We start from the raw sequence: 20,999 nt of genomic DNA on the forward strand, positions 1-20,999 counted from the left end.
AAAGGCACAACATAGGGATTACAGTCAATGATACTACCATAGTATTGTATGGTGACACATGGTAACTACACTTGTGGTAAGGAATCCATAATGTATAGAAAAGGTGAATCACTATGTTGTATACCTGGAACTAATGTAACACTGTGTATCAACCATATTTTTAAAAAATTTCATTGTTGGACATAGCACATTTTATTCATCTATACACCAGCTGATGGGCATTTGGACTGTTTCTACCTTTTGACTTTAAAAATAATGCTGCTATTTACAGAAACAGCCCAGTGTCTTGTCCATGATATATAATATATAGATAGATATAGAGATATCTATATATATATATATAGATCTGTATATATATATCACACACACACACACACACACACACACACACACACACACACAAAATGGAGTATTACTCAGCCATAAAAAATGAAATGTTGACATTTGCAGGGACATGAATGGAGCTACAGAGTATTATGCTAAGTAAAATATAAGTCAGTCAAATACCACGATTTCACTCATGTGGAATTTAAGAAACAAATGAACTAAAGGGGGGAAAAAAGACAGGCAAACCAAGAAACAGACTCAACTATAGAGAACTGATATTTACTAGAGGAGAGGTGGGTGGGCGGTGGGTGAAATAGGTGATGGGATTAAGGAATGAATACACTTGCTGTGATGAGCACCGGATGTTGTATGTAAATGTGGAAACACTATATTGTATACCTGAAACTAAAATTACACTGTATATCATCTAACTAGAGTTTAAATACTTAAAAAAATAATGCTGCTTTGAATATTTGTGCACAGCTTGTATGTGGATAATTTCTCTTGGGTATACCTAGAAATGGAATTACTGAGTCATATGATACATATGTTTTTAACATTTTAAGGAATGGCCACACTGCTTTCTAAACCAGCATTACCACCAGCAATATATGAAGGTCCAAATCGTATCAACACTTGTTATCATCTTTTTGATTATACCCATCCTAGTGAGTGTGAAATGGTTATCTTGTAATTTTAATATATCCTTTCCTGATGACTAATGATGTTGACCATCTCACATATGCTTACCAGCCATTTGCATGTCTTCTCTGGAGAAAGGTCTGTTTAAATCCTTTGCTCATTTTTAAATTGAGCTGTTTATCTTTTTTTATTATTGAGCTGTAAGGGTTCTTTATATATTATAGATACAAGTCCCTCATCAGATGAAATTTGCAAATATTTCCTCCCATTCTCTGGGTTGTGTTTTCACTTTCTTGATGGTATCCTTTGAAACATTCTGAGATTTTTAATTCTGATGTCAAATTTTGAATTTTTCTTTTGTCACTTCAGCTTTTGGTGTCACATTTAAGAAACCACTGCCCAACCCAAAGTCATGAAGATTTACTCCTATGTTTTCTTCTGAGTTTCATAGTTTTAACTCTTACATTTAGGTCTATGATTTATTTTTACTTAATTCTTGTATATGGTGGGAGATATTGGTCTTATTCTTTGCATGTAGTATCCAATTGTCCCAGCACCATTTGTCAAATAAACTATTCTTTTGTCATTGAATTGAATTTGCCACTCTTGTCAAAGAGCAATTCATTATACATTGAAGGATTTATACCTGGACTCTCAATTATATTTCACTATTCTAGTGTCTATCTTTATGCCAATTCCACACTGTCTTGACTACATTTCCTGTTTAATAAATTTTGAAATCAAGATGTGTAAGTCCTTATACTTCATTCTTTTTCAAGCTAATTTTGAATATTCTGGGTCTTCTGGATTCCCTTATGAATTTAAGGATCAGCATGTCAATTCTTGCGCTGAGGCCTGCTGGGATTTTAACAAAGATTGTGCTGAATCTATAGGTCAATTTGGGGAGTACTGCCATCTTACCAATATCAAGTCTTGTGATCCATGACCACAGGTGTCTTTCCACATAGTCAGATCTTTAATTTCTTTCAACAATGCTTTCTAGTGGTTGGTATATAAGTCTAACCCTTTTTTTTAAACTTATGCCTATGTAATTTATTCTTTTTTGATGCTATTTTACCTGAACTTATCTTCATTTTTGATTAATTGGTAATATATAGACATGTTATTGACTTTTGTTTACTGATCTTATATCCTGCAACTTTGCTAATCTCTTATTAGTTGTACTAGTTTTTTGGGATCTTCCATTTATTCAGTCTCTTACAAACTTCATGTCTTCTCTACCCTGCTTACTTAGCTTCAGTTCTATGCTCAATTGTTATAATCTATGACTTACACCACTTCAATTCCTCTCTGGCTCTGACACACTCATCTTACAAACCCATGACTGTTTAAATCCAATTCCCTACCTAGTCTTTGCCTATACTTACACAGCTTAATATAACTAGAGAAAGATACAATCATGTTGACCAGCCTCACTTTGAAGTCACCTTCTCAGTAAGGCCTTCCGTAGCCACCCTATCAACTTTTAATACCTACTGTAAGTAGCACACCTTCCAGACAACCATCAATTCCTTCTCTCCATGTATGCACAAGCCATCAAAAAGTGGAGTTTATTCTTCCAATTCTTTATAAGTGTATGCTGGATTGTGACTGCTTTGACCAAAAGAAAATGGTGGAAGTGACATTATTCCAGTGCTGGGATTAGTCTTTACAAGAACCAACAGCTTCTTCTAGTCTCTTAGGGAATGTTCACACTGGGGAAGCCAATCACCATGTAAAAAGACCACATACCCTGAGAACATCATACTATTAAGAGGCCCAAGCTAGCAATGCAGAGAGAAAAATGCCAATGAGAGACTATTCACCAAACATTCCAGCCCAGATACCAGACTTGTGAATAAAGAATCATTCAGGTGACTACAATGCCAGCTGTCATCTGATTACAATGCCTGAAAGATCCCAAATGAGAATCATCCAGCTAAGACTTATGAATACCAGAGAACACTGAGAGATAATAACAAAATGACCATTATTTGATAAACTACTAAGTTTTGGTAAGTGATAACCAGAACATAATCTGCCAACATTTCATACCCTTCTTCTCTGCTTCATTGGTTTTATTTTTAGTACTTATCACTTTCTAATATATCTTAGGTATTTATCTTGCTTTGTTACCTGTCTATTCCAACAGAATATCAACTGCATGATAACTGTGATTTTTTTTTTAATTTTTATTTATTTATTTTTTTGTCTATTGCACTTCCAGAGCCTAAAGCAGTGCTGGCACATTGTTAAGTTATCAACAGACATGGGTTACTGAATTAAGAAATCATTACATAAAAAAAAAAGAAAAAGAAAAAGAAATCATTACATAGAAAAGATAGCATGAAACAGGCAAGAACAAGTTAACATTTTATTATCAATTTAGTAAACATTAAAATGTAGAGTCCTTACTAAAAATGAATGTTAATGGTAATTATATTTTTATTGCTTAAATAAGACAAAAGCAATTTCTTCTCAAAGCATACTCAATCCAAGATGTAATAAAGTCTATCTTCTTCATTTGCAGATTCTCTTATCTAAAAATTTGTCAACTTGGTAAAGTTTATTTGTAACTCCAAAAATACTTGTGACCATTCATGTGTAAGTGGACAACAACAAAATCTAAGCTGCCCAATGTGTACATTTCAAGCTTAGGTAAAACAAAGCAACACTCTGCTTTCTTGTTTCATCTTTCATAGTATAAACAAGTAAGTAATCTTTCATGGTCTTTTTGGTGCCCAATTTTTTTATACTCAAATTTGTGCTTTCTGTTGGTGATTTTACTATTTAAAATACTGCCCAAGAATAGTGAAGTGCCACATGGTGGTCCTATGTGAAAAAGTCTGTTATGTGCCTCATAGAGAAAATATATGTGTTAGATAAGCTTCATTCAGGCATGAGCGCTATGGCTATGAGTACAATGTTAGTGAATCAACAATATACATTAAACAAGGTGTTTTAAAACAGGAACACATATAAAACAAGGTTATATGTTCATCAGCCAATGAAAATGCTGTGACCAGGAGCTGCAGGAACCTAACCCCGTATCTACCCTAGAAACAATAGTTTAATATTTGCTAATTCAGTGTTAACAGCAATGTTATAGATCATAAATTCCAAATAAGGAGATTTGACTATATTTCTCAGAATCTTACAGAGGTCATTATTAATAGATTATGCTGCAACTGTGCATGGGACATACACATTTTGAGTAATGGATGTGAATCTGAAACACTGCAAGCATAATTTTTGGTGAGTACAGTGCAATAATTTACCTACCCAATGGGAGTCATTATTTAAAAAATATCCTACTGCAAATTTTTTCAAAATGAAAAATATTATTTAAGTATAAATAATAACCTTCTTTATATGTTTTATCAATTTAGATATTCAGAGACTGGTTTTTCATTTATTTATTCATTTTTATTTATTTGTTTTTTATTTGAGAGAGAGAGCACGAACAGGAGAGAGGCAGAGTGGGGCTCAGTGCAGAGTCTGACACAGGACTCAATCTTACGACCCTGGGATCATGATCTGAGCCGAAATCAAGAGTCAGACACTCAACCGACTGAGCCAACCAGGCACCCCACAGATACTTGTTTTTCTTTTTTTTTTTTTTAAATGTTTATTCATTTACTGAGAGAGAGAGAGAGAGAGTATGAGTGGGGGTGGGGCAGAGAGAGGGAGACACAATCTGAAGCAGGCTCCAGGCTCTAAGCTGTCAGTGCAGAGCCCAATGCGGGGCTCAAACCCACAAACCACAAGATCATGACCTGAGCCGAAGTCGGAGGCTCAACCGACTGAGCCACCCAGGCGTCCCTAGATACTGGTTTTTCTTAAAGCAAGCTTGACTATTACTAAAAATAATAGCAAACATTTACATGGTATTTTCCATGCACTAGGCAATATTTTAAACATTATCTATTATTTATATTTATATCCATTTAATGTCACAAATATTCCTATTAAGTACTGCGGAGCTATGATTCCCATACAGACAATGGAGTTCCAAGAGTTCATTCTCATACCATTAGGAGATACTACTTCCTCTCAAGATCGATGAAAGGGAATACTCAAACACCACCGTTGGCAATTAGCTGGACCACAATGATCCAATAATATCTTACGAGCCAAGAATCTCTCGAGTTTTTATTTAACACATTTTAATTCCTAATCCTGAGTTTTTTCTGTCTCCAAATTTTAATCACAGATGAGACTGCATCTGCTTTTGGGATCATGTCTAGGGTCTTTCATACTTCCTTTGATTCCCAAACTGCCCGCAATAAAAGCAAGTATATGTGACACATGAAATAAGTATGTGTTGAATAGTTAAACTTAAAATAAGCAAACTTATTTTGGAGGCTTATCACTAATGTAAACTCAGAAACATCTGCTTATTAGCTCTTGATAAAAACAAGCCTACTTGAAAATAGTCAAAGAATTCCTCATGCATGTAATTTTTATATCTCTCTGTTGAAATATCAACATTAAAAAATGAAGCAGTACATTTTAGCTACCAAGAGCACAGGCTGAGTTAAAATCCTGCCTCTACTATCAATAAGGTAGTTACTTAATTTCACTTGGATTTAATGCCCTCGTCTATAAATATGAGGGTGATACTTACACCTGGCTCTCAAGCTTGTGACAAACACTAAATAATATTTTTCATAAAAAGTGGTCATAATAATATTCACTATAAATGCTCAGTACATACTGGCTGTTATTACTATTATTATGTTTATAAAAATAGCCATCCCCTTTTTAGTTCTTCTGTATCAAACCTACAAAAACCAAAACATACCAATGCTACATTTATATGTTCTTCTGAGTTTTACTTTAGAAGCTGCTCAAGAAAATTAAGTCACACAATTTTTAAGAGCTTTTCCTCTCTGCCAAAGAGGCTTATTGCAATTAAAGCTAGTTACCATTAGCCATATATACTTTCTTAATGCCATTTGTAAAACAAACACAAAAAAGCTGTAAAGTAAAAAAAAAAAATATTCCAAGTAAAACACATTCATGTACTTTCCTATGTGGCACGTTCTGCTATAGGGATATAACTAAATAGGTGTGTGTCTGGGGTAGGCTGAAAAGGAAGAGAATCCATGCCCAAAGGATTGAACCTAGTGAGAGACAGATAACGGGGAAAAATGATTTCTTCAGTGCAGCTGATGAGTATCACTGTCCAATAATAGAAAAATAAAAGATACTAAATACAGGACATGAATTTCTCAAATTTAAGTTTTTTATTTTTTAATTCCTTTTATTCTGTGACTTTGAAATTAAGGCTTGTATATCAAAACATGCTATGCAGAAATAGCATGAGATCAATTGTGAGTATTTTTTTTTCTGAAATTATGGTAAATTCTGAATGGAGGTTTGTTTATTCAGAGGAAAAATAAAATGTTTATTTACTCTCCTTGTTTTTGGAAACAGTGACTTCTATTATATACAACAAACAACAAAGCAGGCATTTCTTAACCTTAGAAACTTAACCACTGCCTGAATAAATTAGGATTGGTGTTAGAAATCAACAACGGAATATAAAGGCATTATTTTTAAGCTATCAAACATAATTTTCATATTTAACTGACTGAGAAGTAGTATTTCTCATACACATCCTTTCCCTAAACCTCAACAATTTTAGACTGACAGTATTCAAAATAATAAATGGTACTTTGATTACAGAATTCTGTCCACAAAGTTTAAAGAACCATGTAAATCCGTAAATCAAAATTACATTTAGAAATTTAAATATCCAATAAACAAGTTTCATATCTACACATTTATTTTGAATATCATCTTTATAATGAGACTAAATTTCCATTATAATTTTCCATTTTTCTATTTATTCTGAAATGTTCAGGGCACTTGTTTTAGCAGCTGTTCAAGCAAAGAACATTTTTTCCTTTAACAAAATAATTATTGCTGTAATAATCTGTAATTATGGTTTATAACTGCAATAATCCCAAAGAAATCAGTCATTACCATAGATCACAAGTAATCGTTAACTACTGTTAATGACCTATTTCTTAGGGATTATTGTTTTTGTAAACCATGACCATATCACCACAAATATGGAAGAGCAAGACAATATAATACAAATGAGATCATAATATAATAATAAACTTATTTTGTAACATTAAAAGCCATTAAGCATCTAAATTAAAGCACACATAACGAGAGCATATAATTTTCTTTGTTCAACACTAACTGAAGTGTTTAGTCTGCACAAAAGAAATTGAATACCGCTACATACAACAGTATAAACTAGAGCCACATTAGGCATTTTTTTTGTAATACAAAACAATTATTTTTAAGTAGACCAGAGATATCTTTGAAAGCAGATTCCTTCCCACTGACTTTTTGTTTTTATTTATTTATTTATTTTTACCATTTATTTTCTAGAGACAGAGAGAGACAGAGTGTCCGTGGGGAAGGGGCAGAGAGAGGAGACGGAGAATCTGAAGCAGGCTCCAGGCTCTGAGCTGTCAGTGCAGAGCCCAATGCGGGGCTGGAACCCTGCTTAACTGACTGAGCCACCCAGGTGCCCCATCCCACTGTCTTTTTACCAAAAAAAAAAAAAAAAAAAAAAAAAAAGGCAGCAAGGAAACAAATGTTAACAATTTTCTATGTATTGAGCATTAGACACTGAATTATTATTAAAAACACATAGTATATCTTATGATAAAAACTCTGAATTTATATTAATCAAGAATCAGGTCTGACTTCATTCACTAGATACCCCTATTTAATATCAATAAATTATTACATTGACATTAATTCCATTCATATATCTCAGAACAGCTATATTTTCATTTGGTATCCTTTTGTAGGAAAACAGGTATTTGATTTTACATCTGAATTTTTTTACATTGTAATATAATATTTGCTATATCTGAAGCTATATGTAATGGATATGAAGTATAATAAAATAAACACCAGTGAACTCCCTATCCAACTTAAGAACCAAGGCTTTACCAATACAGTCACACCTACCTTCATACTCCTCCCCTAGCTTATCCCCTTACCTGCCACCCGGGAGGTAACCATGATCCTGTATTTGGTGCTTATTATTCTCTTGAATTTTTTTTCTCATTTTACCACTTAGGCATATATTCCTAAAACAATATATTTTTAGTCTCACTTGTTTGGGGCTTTATTAAGTGTCTCATACTATATACAGTTTCCTGAAAATCGCTTTATTTCACCACCTATCCTATCTCTGAAATTCATCATAAGTATACCTGTACTTCATTCCATTTTACTGTTATATGTTACTCTATTGTGTAACCATTATGATCTGTTTATTCATTTTAATGGTTATGGGTATTTGAGCTGTTTCCACTTTGTGTCCTTAGGAACAATTAGACTATGAATATTTTCACACATGTCCTCTTGTGTAGAAGAGATTTTCTAGAGGACATACCTAAGAGTGGAAGGGCCAGGTCAGCAGGGATTCAAATGTTCCACTTAGCAAAATAACACCAAATTGATTTCCATTCATTTCCGATTGATTTATTTTATACTCCTATCACAAGTATATAAGAATTCCCTTTGATCTACATTCTCCTATATGATTTGCTACTTTTGCCAATTTACTGGGAGTAACATGGTATCTCATGTGCCTTAGAAGATACCCAAGTGTATAGAGTTCGTTTATTATTATTTTCACCATTAGTTTTAATTGCAAGTTAGTAACAATGTGGACTCTGATGCTATGTGACCGAAATTTGTTAAGACTTGCTTTATATACAAATAACCTGCTCAACTTTTAAAAACTGAGATACAATTGACATATCAGTTACAAGTATAAAACATATGATTTGATATTTATATATATTAGGAAATGATTACCACAGTAAGTCTAGTTAACATCCATCACCTCACATAGTCACCAACTTTTTTTTATGGTGAGGACTTTAAAGATTTACTGGCCCCAAAACTTGCAAGTACTATTAACTATACAGCACTATTAACTATAGTCATCATGCTGTCCATTACATCCCCACGACATTTATTTTTTAACTGCAAGTTTCTATCTTTTGACCACCTTTACCCATTTTGCCCACTCCCCATTCCCTCCTCTGACAATCACCACTCTGTTCTCTGTATCTATAAGTTCAGTTTTTTGTTGTTTTACCTCCAGATTCTATGTATAAGTGCGATCATATGGCTATTAATCTTTCTCTGACTTATTTCATTTAGCATAATGCCCTCAAGATCCATCTTTGCTGTCACAAACAAGATTTCTTTCCTTTTTATGGCTGAATAATATTCCATTTTATACATATACATACACACACACACACACACACACACACACACACACACACACCCCACAGTTTTTCTCCATTCATCCATCAATGGACATTTAGATTGCTTTCATGTCCTGGCTACCATAAACAAAGCTGCAATAGACACAGGGGTGTAGATTATCTTTTCAAGTTAGTGTTTTTGTTTTCTTTGAGTAAATACACAGAAGTAGAACTGCTGGATCATATCGTAGCTTGATCTTTAATTTTTTGAGAACTACCATCTGTTTTCCATAGTGGCTGCACCAATTTACATTCCCACTGACAGTGTACAATGGTTGCCTTTTCTTCACATCTTTGTCAACACTTGTTTTCTCTTGTCTTTTGTATAAAAGCCATTCTAACAGGTGTGAGGTGGCCTCTCATTGATTTGCTTTTCCCTGATGTTTAGTGATGCTGAATACCTTTTGATGTACCTGTTGTTGCTGAGTTATATTAGTTCTTTACATATTTTGGATATTAACCTTTCATCAGATACATGTTTGCAAACACTTTCTCCCATTGTGTAGGTTACTTTTTCATTTTGCTGATGAAAACTTTTAATGAAGTACTTCAGCAAAGATTTACTGGTAGAAAAAATTTCTGGTTTTCTACTGGTAGAAAATGTCTTTTGTTCATCCTTGTTCTTGAAAGATACTTCAGCTAACATGTAATTATAGGATTGTTGTTATTTTGGCACAATTTTTAAAAAATATTCTACCATCTTCTGGCTTACATTTTTACTGTTGAGAAGTGAGTTTATCAGTCTATTTCATACTTTCCAAGCAGCTTTTGAGATTTTCTGTCTTTGGGACTATGTAGTCTGACTAAAATGCTGTTTTTTGGTTTTGGCTGATAAACGTTGGCTTTGCTATACTGGTGGATTCATGTCTTCATTCAGAAAAACTCTCAGACAGAGTATCTTCAGTTATTGCCTCTGTTCCATTTTCTCTATTCTGTTTTTCTGGGACTGAATTTGATATCCTGAACTTTCATCCCATCCTTTAATTTCTCTTTTAATTTTCTCACTTTCCTGGTTTCTCCACTTTCTTGAAAATTTCTTCAAACCTAACTGCCAATTTGAGAATTCTTTTCTCAGCTAGATCTAACTTACTGCTCAATACATTCATTAAATTTCAGGTCACAAAAATTTGTCTTCAATAATAAAGATTTTACTTGAGTCTTCTTCAGTCTGTCTGGTCATTTTTCATATTCTTTTTTGCTCATTGTGATTCTGTTTTTTTTTATTTCTTTACACATTTCATACAGAATTATTTTACATTCCTATCCAATTATAATATCTTAAGTCCTCTGGGAGGTCCAAATCGAATATACAATTTATTGTTTCTCTCAATGCTCATTCATGATGTCTTGTTTCATTATTTGTGTGCTCACTATTTTTTAAATTATGAACACTCATTTGGTTGATCTTAATCTGCAGGATTCTCGAGGCCCTAAATTATGGTTGCTATTTGTCAGAGAAGATTTTAATTTACTATTTTGCTGGAAACCAACGGGCTCTAATAATTTGGGACCACTTTATCCCCTTTGAAGCGTCCAACTTAATAGAAGAATCTTAAGTTCAGTACACCTACCTTGCTAGTGGCCTAAGGCTTTGCCACCAATTTAATCACTGCTGTTGATAACTTGCCTTTGAAAGCAATACTGCCTTTTGCCCTTGTTTGCTATTGACTAGTTCCATTCTGGTTAAAGTTCTTTTTTTTTTTTTTTGAGAGAGAGAAATAATGAGAAGAGGTGGGGGGACAGAGGAGTGTAGAGCAGCACAGGGGAGGAGAAGGAACGTCAAAAACTTCATGAACTTATTTCAAGCCCAGCAATGCATTAAAAAGTTTATCCAGGAGCTGTTTTGCAGCTGAAAAGCCTTTCAGAGCATCAAGCTGACCACAATGAAGTGAAAACTACTAATTCTTTACTATTAAAGAAGCAAACACTATTTGGGATATAAACTAAAAAGAAAAATATGATTTTATTGGTAGCTGGCCAAACACAAACCAAATTATAACATAACATAATCTGAATTAATGTAGAAAACAAATCTGAAAAGATACTACATGGGATAGCATTGAGTCATTAGACAAAAACAAAGTTTTAAAAATACTACAACACAGGCTTAAAGGGCAACCACAGCTATAAAAAGATACGTAACTAAAAAGACAAGGAGGGATGAAAATTTAGCCTGTGCGCTACTCACCATTCTGTGCACTCTATGTTACATCTGTATTTGTCTAATTTGCACAAAGGCACCAAATGTACTTCTGAGCTGATGAAGTAAAATAAATACTCAAAGGCCAAAAAATGTGAGGGCTAAAATTTAGAGACATAAGCATGGAAACAACTAGAGAACTTGAATTTTTCCCTGAAGGCCAATGGAAAGCCTAGGGTATGCCCAATGTGAGGAGTCCAACAAGAAACTCACTCTTAGTGAAAAAAAAAAAAAAAAAAAAGGAACTGGAGGGGAAAAAAACCTGCCCTTCACAGAGAAAGACAATAGAGAAACTTTTCTGACCTGACTTTAACATGAGGTAGAGAGGAGGAAAAAACTCTCAAGTCAGACCTCGCATGATTTGCAGCCTTACTAGACTACCAGTATGATATAAAGAACCTCATTCTAAGGAACTAGTTCACATGGTGTTGAGTTGGTAGACCCCCTCCACCCCATTTAGTTAATGGACTAAACACTCCAGTTATAAGACAAGATGGTCAGAATAGGTTTTTTAAAAAGGAAGAACGATATACTGTCTGAGAGATGAACTTTAAATATCAAGACACAGACAGATTGAAAGTAAATGGATGGAGAAGGATATACCGTGTAAATGGAAAGCATAAGAAGGCACTGGCTATGGTAATATCTGATAAGACACATTTCAAGATTAAAGAATCAATTAACAGAAAAGACAAAACAATTATAGATGTCTATATTTATAGATGTCTTACTTCTATAGAAGCAAAAATTGACAAAAGTAGTATAGCAAATTCCACAATCATATTTGGAGATTATACCACCTCTCTCTATAAAAAATAGAAACAGATCAAAACAAAACAAAAAATCAGTAAAGACAAAGAATATCTGAACAACACTAGAAACCATCTTGACTTAATTTCTATTTACAAATTGATATCCCAAATGGTAAAGTACATCTTATTTTCAAGGGTACATGGTATGTTTACCAGGACACACTATTGGCTAGGTCATAAAAAAAGTCTCAATAAATTTAAAAGGTTTGAAATCCCAGAAAATAGTATTTGACCAAGGTAGAATTAAATTAGAAATCAGTAACAATAAGACAACTAAGAAAACCCCAAATATTTGGAAATAAAAGGCATACACTTGTCAAATAATCCATGCATTAATAAAGAAATACAGATTGGAAAATATTTTTAACTAAATGATTACAAAAATAAAGCATCAAAATTCATGAGATGCAGCTAAAACAATGCTTAACAATGACATTTATAACTTTAAATGTTTTTATTAGAAAAATACAAAAACCTAGGGGCGCCTGGGTGGCTCAGTCGGTTGAGCGTCCGACTTCAGCCCAGGTCATGATCTCACCATGATCTCATGGTCCGTGGGTTCGAGCCCCGCATCGGGCTCTGTGCTGACAGCTCGGAGCCCGGAGCCTGTTTCAGATTCTGTGTCTCCCTCTCTCTCTGACCCTCCCCTGTTCATGCTGTGTCTCTCTCTGTCTCAAAAATAAATAAACATTAAAAAAAAAAGAAAAATACAAAAATCTAAAACTCAAAGATGTGAAACCTTTTATCTAAAAATGGGTGGGGGGGGTGGAGAGAGACCAAACAAAATCAAATGTATAAAACAGACAATAATAAAACTAAAACAGCTTATGAAATAAAAACTGAACAAACAATAAAGAAAATCAACGAAACTAAAAGTTGGTTCTTTGAAAAGATTAACAAAATTGATAAATATCTAAGGGAGAAAGAAAAATAGGCAACAACTGTCATTATCAAAAATGAGAGATGTGTGGGTAAAATGGGTAAACAAGGTCAAAAAATAAAAAATTCCAATTATAAACTAAGTCATCGGGATGCAATGTACAACATGTTGACTATGGTTAATACTGTACTGCATATCGGGAAGCTGCTAAGAGGGCAGATCTTAAAAGTTTTCATCACAAGAAGAAAATAATTTTGTAACTATGTATGGTGACAGATGTTAACTAAGACTTACTATGATGATCATGTCACATTATGTACAAATATCAAATCATTATGTTGTACACCTGAAAATAGTAACACTGCATGTTAAGTATACTTCCGTTAAAAGAGAAAGAATGAAGGGAAAATCATTTCAGATCCTACAGACAGTAAAAGAATAATAACAGGGGTGCCTGGGTGGCTCAGTCTGTTAAGTGACCTGCTCTTGATTTCACCCAGGTCATAATCTCATGGTTTATGAGTCTGAGCCCATGTTGGGCTCCACGCTGATAGCATGGAGCCGGCTTGGGATTCTCTCTCTCCCCGTCTGCCAGTTCCCCACTCACATTCATTCGTTCTCTCTCTCTCTCTCTTTTTTAATAAAGTTAAAAAAAGTAACAGAATATAAAAAGTAACTTTATTACAATAAATTTTAAAATACGATAAAGTCTTTGAAAGATACAAATGACTAAGTTAGGCACTTAGAAAATTTGAATAGTCCTATATCAGTTAAAAAATTTGAATTTGTAATTCTAAACCCTCTAGGCCCACTGACTTTGCTGGTGAATTCTATCACACTTTTAACAAAGAAATAATATTAATGGTACACAAACTCTTTCAGAAGATAAAGAAAGAAGAGGAAATGCTCCTTGACTCATTTTATGAGGCTAGTATTACCCTGTTACCAAAACCAGGCAAAGTCATCACAAGAAAAGAAAACTACAGATAAATATCGTTCATGAACATCAATGTAAAATAAGAAATTGTTTACAAATGGAATCTAGCATTATATAAAGGAACATTATATTATATAATAACAAAGTAGGATTTACCTTGGGAATGTAAAGCTGGCTTAACACAGAAAAATCAATCAATGTAATTCACTATATTAGTAAAAAAGCAAAAAAAAAAATGGGTCATTTGAATAGGTGGATAAAAAGCATTAAAAAAAAAATCAATGCACCACTCAGTATAAATAGCCAGAGGAACAGAAGGGAAATTCCTCAAAATTATTATGAACATCTTTTTTAAAACCTACAGATAACATCGTACTCAATGGTGAAACGCTCAATGCTTTAGATGTACAAACAGAAACAAGGCCAGACTACCCACTCTTCCCTTTTTATTCAACATTGTACCAGAGGTCCTAACCAGTGGAATAAGGCAAGAAAAAGAAATAAAAAGCTTGAAGACAAGATATAAAACTGTCTTTATTTGCAGATGACATGATCTTATATAACAATCCAAAAGAATCTACAAAAAAGCTATCGGAATAAGTAAATTTAGCAAAGTCATAGGACACAAAGAGAAAAATCAATTCTGGTTGTATAGAATAGCAGAGAATGATTATAAGATTTACAACCACATCAAAAATATATAGGAATAAATTTAGTGAAACATTTTTAATACCTGTGTGCTGAAAGCAATCAAACATTGCAAAGAAAATTAAGGGACACCTATGTAAGTGGAGCAACAGACCATGTCCACAAACTGGAAGACTCAATATTGTGAAGATGGCCCAACTGATGCATAGATTGAGGCAATCCCAATCAAATTCTAGTGAGACTTTTTAAAGAAATTAACAAGCTGATGCTAAAATTAATAAAGAAAGGCAAAAGATCGAGAACAGACACAACTATTTTGAGACAGAAGAATGAGACAGTTAGATTACCTGATTTCAAGACTTACAAAATTACAGTAACCGAGACAGTATAACACTGACATAAGGACAGACATACTGATCAATGGTAGAGAATAGAGTCCAGTAATAAACCCTAGCCTTTTATAACCAATGGATTTTTGACAAAGGTGTTACAATAATTCAGTGGGGGAAAAGATAGTTGTTACAGCAAATGGTGCTAGAACAACTATATAATTGTATGGGCTGGGGATGGGGCCTTACCCCCAACTCACACTATTCACAAAAGTTAATGCCAGGAAGTTCACGAATTTAAACATAATAGCTAAAACTATTAAACCTCTAGAAGAAAATACAGAAGAACATCTCTGTGACTTGCACTGCACAGGATTTCGTAAATACAAGAAGCATAAGCCAGAAAGAAACAATTGAAAAGGTAGATCATCAACATTTAAAACTTCTGCTCTTTGAAAAACAATTGAAGAGAAACAACAGAGAGAAAAATACTTGCAAACATTTATGTGAAAAAGAAATTATACACAGAATATGTAAAACAGTCCTACAATTCCAATAAGAATACATATAAAAGAACAATCTAATTTAAAAATAGACAAAAAAGGTGAGCAAATAGTGCACAAGAGAAGATATATGAATGGCCAAAAAGCACACCACTGTTAAGTATTAGGGACATGCAAATTATAACCATAATGATACACTTTTAGACACCCAGTAGAATGGCTAAGGTTAAGAAGACACTATCAAATCATGATGCAGATGTAGAGAAAATAATGAGAATGGAAAATGGTACTTTGTACAACAATATAGTAGTATCCTATATATTTTTTTTTAACATTTTTTAACATTTATTCATTTTGACATTCATTTCATAGCATGAGCAGGGAAGGGGCAGAGAGAGGGAGACACAGAATCTGAAGTAGGTTCCAGGCTCTGAGTTGTCAGCACAGAGCCCAATGTGGGGCTTGAACTCACGAACTGCGAGATCATGACCTGAGCCAAAGTCGGACACTCAACCGACTGAGTCACCCAGGCGCCCCAGTAGTATCCTATAATTAAACATACATTTCTCATATGACCCAGCAATCTGTCTTAGGTATTTACCCAAGAGAAATAAAAATTTAAAAACACACAAAGACTTGTCTGCAAATGTTCATACCACCATTATTCATAATAGCCTCCCAATTGAAAGTGGAACTCAAATGTCCATCACACAGTGGATAGACTATAGTTTTATAGATAGAACTATACTATGGAATACTATGCAGCAATAAAAAGAAACAAAATATTAATATACACAATATATTTGAATGTCAAAAACATTATGCTATGCAAAGTCAACCACAAAAGACTACTTACTGTATGATTCCATTTATGCAAAAATTTAAAAGAGACAAACCACAATTACAGAAACCAGTGGTTCCTATGTCAAGAGTCAGGGAAAGGGATCAAAGAGCATGAGGAAATTATTTGGAGTGCAGGAAATTCTATTTTGAATGTGGTGATAGTTACATGGCTATGAATAACTGTTAAATTCATCAAACTGTACACTCAAAAAAAGAAAGAAAGAAAGAAAGAAAGAAAGAAAGAAAGAAAGAAAAGAAAAGAAAAGAAAAGAAAAAGAGATTTGCAACTCTTACCACAGACAAGGAGCTCATTTTTCTAAAATACAAAGAGCTCTTATAAAAAAAAAATCAATAAGAAAAGTAAGGACCAACACCCAAAAAACAGCAAAGAAATTAACATGTCATTACAGAAAAATAAGACTAAATAGTCTTAAATAAACTTAATGCCTAACTGATATGAGAATATTAAATTATACTAAGACACCATTTTTCACCTATAGAATTGCTAAGAATTCAAAAGCCTGGTAAAATTATCCTGTGAAGGCAATATGGAAACACTCCCATAGATAGCTAGCTGGTGGACAAGTAAATTGACATAGTCCTTTCCAAAAGTAATTTGGCAATATCTATAAAAGTTGTAAATATTTACCCTTTTAGCCAATAGTAATTCTACTCTGGGAATTTATCTTCTATATATACTTGTATACACATAAAATGACATATATACATGGTTAATCTATATGGCATTAATTTTAATAGCTGGAGATGAAAAATAATTCTAATGACTTTCAATGGTAGAAAGAATGATTAAATAATGATACAGTAAGAATAAAATATTATGCATCTATAAAAAATAAGCATTCTCTAAATTTGAAAATAGCTATAAAGTACACTGTTAAATGAAAGAAAAAGCAAGAGTAGAACACTAAGGGTGTATACCACATCCTAAGTAAATAAAGAGGGATAAGATTTATAAATTCATAGTTGTTTGTATATGCATGCAGAAACTTTGAAAATATACACAAAACTAGTAAAAATTGCTACATAGAGTGAAGAACAAGAGGACAGATCATAGAACTGAAACAGAAACACATTTTAATTTATTTTTTCTGGATAATGGGGACATATTACCTCTTTAAAAAGATTAGGTGATTTAATTAAAATAAAGTTTGATATGAAAAATAACTAAGAGAATAGATACATTAAAGTGACATGTAAAGGCAGATCACAAACTTGGGGACAATATTTACAATTCAAATCACTAAAGGGTTAGCATCAAAAACACAAAAAGAATTCAATCAGTAAAAGATAAACTAATAATCCAAATGGTGAGTAGAAAAATGAACAAAAATCATAAATATGTGTCATTGATAATGACACAAATACCAGTCAACAAACATAAAACAATACTAAACTTCATTAATTATGAGAAAAAAACTAAAATACCCATGAGGTATATTACCTGAACTAGTCTGGTAAAAATTTTAAGTCTAACATTATGAGGTGTTGGCAAAGATCTATGTGAGGGTGGGTGGGAAGTAAAGTAGAAAATCACTCTGTAAACGAGTTTGGCATCATTCTACTGAAACTATGTAATGGATATACATAACAATCTTTACACAGCTGCACTCATTCCATTAGCAAAAAGCAGAAAAAATACAAATATCCACTGACAAGAAAATGCATAAATAAATTTGGTATATTCAAACAACAGAACAGTGGCAGTGCAAATCAAGGAACTACAGCCATAGCATCAATACAAATCCTCATAAATGCAATACTGAGGAAAAAAAATAAAGTAAGTTGTAGAATGCAGTTTCATTGTATACAGTTGTATAAGGTTCAGAAATTTGCAAAACCATGAATTATTTCCAGAATATATATATATATATATATATATATACACACACATATGTGTCTGTATACACCCATACACACACACACACACACACACACACACACACACACACACACACACAGTACTACTATGAGTAACAAAAGGCACTAATTGATAAATGCAAAATTCAAGATTCCAAGTATTTTCTGCTGGAAGAAAGGATAGATTTGGACAGAGAAACAATGGGAACAACAAAGATACTGATACTGACCTATTCTTTACGCTGTGTGATGCTGTTTATTATTGCTATGCACCATGTCTCAATATGTATACACAGCCTTTTGTACGTATTTAATATTTAATAATTTTGAAAACTCTGAAGGAAGAAATCAACCATGAAAAGACTAAAATGCTGCAAAAATATTGCTCCTTAATTTAATTTATAAGTAATGAGATCTTAAAAAGAGAGATTATTTGAAGTAGAGGTTAACTACTCCACTATGTAGCCCGTCAGCAGTTTTTTAATGTGTGACTCCAAACACAAAAACAAAAACAGATAATAAAAGACATTTTAAGACATTATATAAAAGTAAAAGATAATCTTTTAAACAATGTTTTGAAAAGAGTTTAGATAGGAAATCACGGAGTCTATCATCCCTTACCACTCACTTCCCGAAACAATAAAAGGAAAAAAACATAAAAGAAAAACATTCTGGAACCATAATTAAAGTGTCTTCTTTTAGAAATGGATAAAGTCAGTTCCATTCTCATATTCATTTCATTTTTTAAAAATGTGAAAAATATATTTATTTAATTTTATTCCCTGCAATGTTCCTGAAAGGATTTAAAGGGACATTCAGAAATAAATAAACCCTCCTTCAATAAAGCATTAAAGAAAAATAATGAGGAAAGTGAGGATTCAAATGTAATAGTAAACTAAAGCCATAGTGAAGTATAATACACAAATGCAAAACCATAATGAGGTCTTATACAATTTTTTATTGGATGAAATTGGGCTTTGAATTTGCAGTCAACTGTAGCAAAGAAGAAAACATGATTAGTTAAAAGATAGTTACAAGTTAATGAACTCTACTCAAATACCATTATCAGCTTTCCTTGATACCGATTCCAGAGAAATACTTCCCATGTATCTTATAAATGAGAACTGAAAATTAACCACCAGGCAACCAAAATACCCAGAAGGCTAACAAAATTAATGGCTTATTAGAGGACGAGGAATTGGGGGAAATACATAAAAATAATTTGCAGTAAAAGTATTAAAGTGATTAATGAAGCTACTTAAAATTCAACATAATACCATATATAGTCATACAAAGTTTACTGACCTTCCTGAATTGCCATGTCCACAGTTATCCCAGAAGCTGAATGAAGAAGCTTTTGGTAATTCTGCGCATTTTGGTCAAACAACTGTACAAGGAGAGTGCACGTCTTTTCATATTCACATCTGCTGACAGTGCACAACTGTTCGAGCTGCTGAAACACAGTAGCAGTGTCATCCAGTGGATCATCTAAATTATCTCTGCAAATATATAAGAACAGGTTCACAGCCAACATTAGGATATGACATACATTTTTTAAATGTGATAAGCTTCTATTCACTACAAATAAACTTTATGTTAAACAAAAATTCCATCATGGATAAAGAAAAAGAAGACAAATGGATTGGAAAGTAAGAGATAAAATACCTATGTTCGAAGACGACATGATTGTACACATGAAAAATCCCAAAGAAACCATAAAAAAAGCTACAATTACTTACAGATGAGTTTACCAAGGTCCTAGCATAACAGGGTCAATATACAAAACTCAACCACATTACTAATTACTAGCAATGAACAATTGGAACTTGACATTTAAAAAACTGCATGTTCCAAAGAAATCAGAAAAAAATCTAATTCATTAAACCTAATTAAACATATATAAAATCTGAAGGCTTAATACAACACAACACTAAGCAAAGAAATCACAAAAGAGCTAAATAAATTAAAAGATAAACATGATTATTGACTGAAAGACGTGATACTGCCGAGGTATCAATTCTTCCCCCAGGTTAATCTACAAATTTAAAGCAATCCTAATCAAAATCTCAGCAAGATTTTTTATAGATACAAGATAATCCTAAAGTTTACATGGGAAAGCAAAGGAAGTAAAAAAACCAAAACAACTGAAAAAGGGAAACCAAGGTAAAACACTCACACTACCTGATTTCAAAGCTTATAGGGCTACTGTATTCAAGACAGGGTATTGGCAGAAGGAAAAATATATAGATTAATGAGAACAGAGTCCAGAAAGCACACGTGTGGTCAATTAATTTTTGAAAACAATATAAAGGCAATACAATGGAGAAGAGATAGTCTTCTCCACAAATGATGCTGGGATAATTGGTCACCCATAAAAAAAACAAAAAAACAAAAAATAACTTCAAGCTATCTCATATAAAAATTAACTCGAAATGGATCACAGAAGTAAATGTAAATTCTAAAACTATAAAACTTGTAAAAGAAAAAATAAAAGATGAATTGAACTTCACTTAACTCTAAAACTTCTTTGAAAGACTGTGAAGGAAATGAAAAGGCAAGCTATGGATTAAAAGATAATATTTACAAAACACATACAATAAAAAGATTTGTGATCTCATATATAGACCTCTTAAATCTCAATATAATAAACAACCCAATTTTAAAAAAGGGCAACAAATT

General features: G+C 32.9%; 1 protein-coding gene across 4 annotated transcripts in view; it reads right to left on the bottom strand.

Annotated features, from left to right (window-relative positions):
• Positions 1–20,999, bottom strand: part of RANBP17 (RAN binding protein 17) — a 328,652-nt gene that overhangs the window by 267,815 nt on the left and 39,838 nt on the right. For all 4 annotated transcript variants that reach the window (XM_027034339.2, XM_053226569.1, XM_027034320.2 and 1 more), the window contains one exon: positions 19,626–19,819. In XM_027034339.2, coding sequence (XP_026890140.1) covers positions 19,626–19,819 — 194 coding nt within the window. The remainder of the gene's footprint in view (positions 1–19,625; positions 19,820–20,999) is intronic.

Source organism: Acinonyx jubatus, chromosome A1, assembly GCF_027475565.1.
Source record: "Acinonyx jubatus isolate Ajub_Pintada_27869175 chromosome A1, VMU_Ajub_asm_v1.0, whole genome shotgun sequence".
Taxonomy (NCBI): domain Eukaryota; kingdom Metazoa; phylum Chordata; class Mammalia; order Carnivora; family Felidae; genus Acinonyx; species Acinonyx jubatus.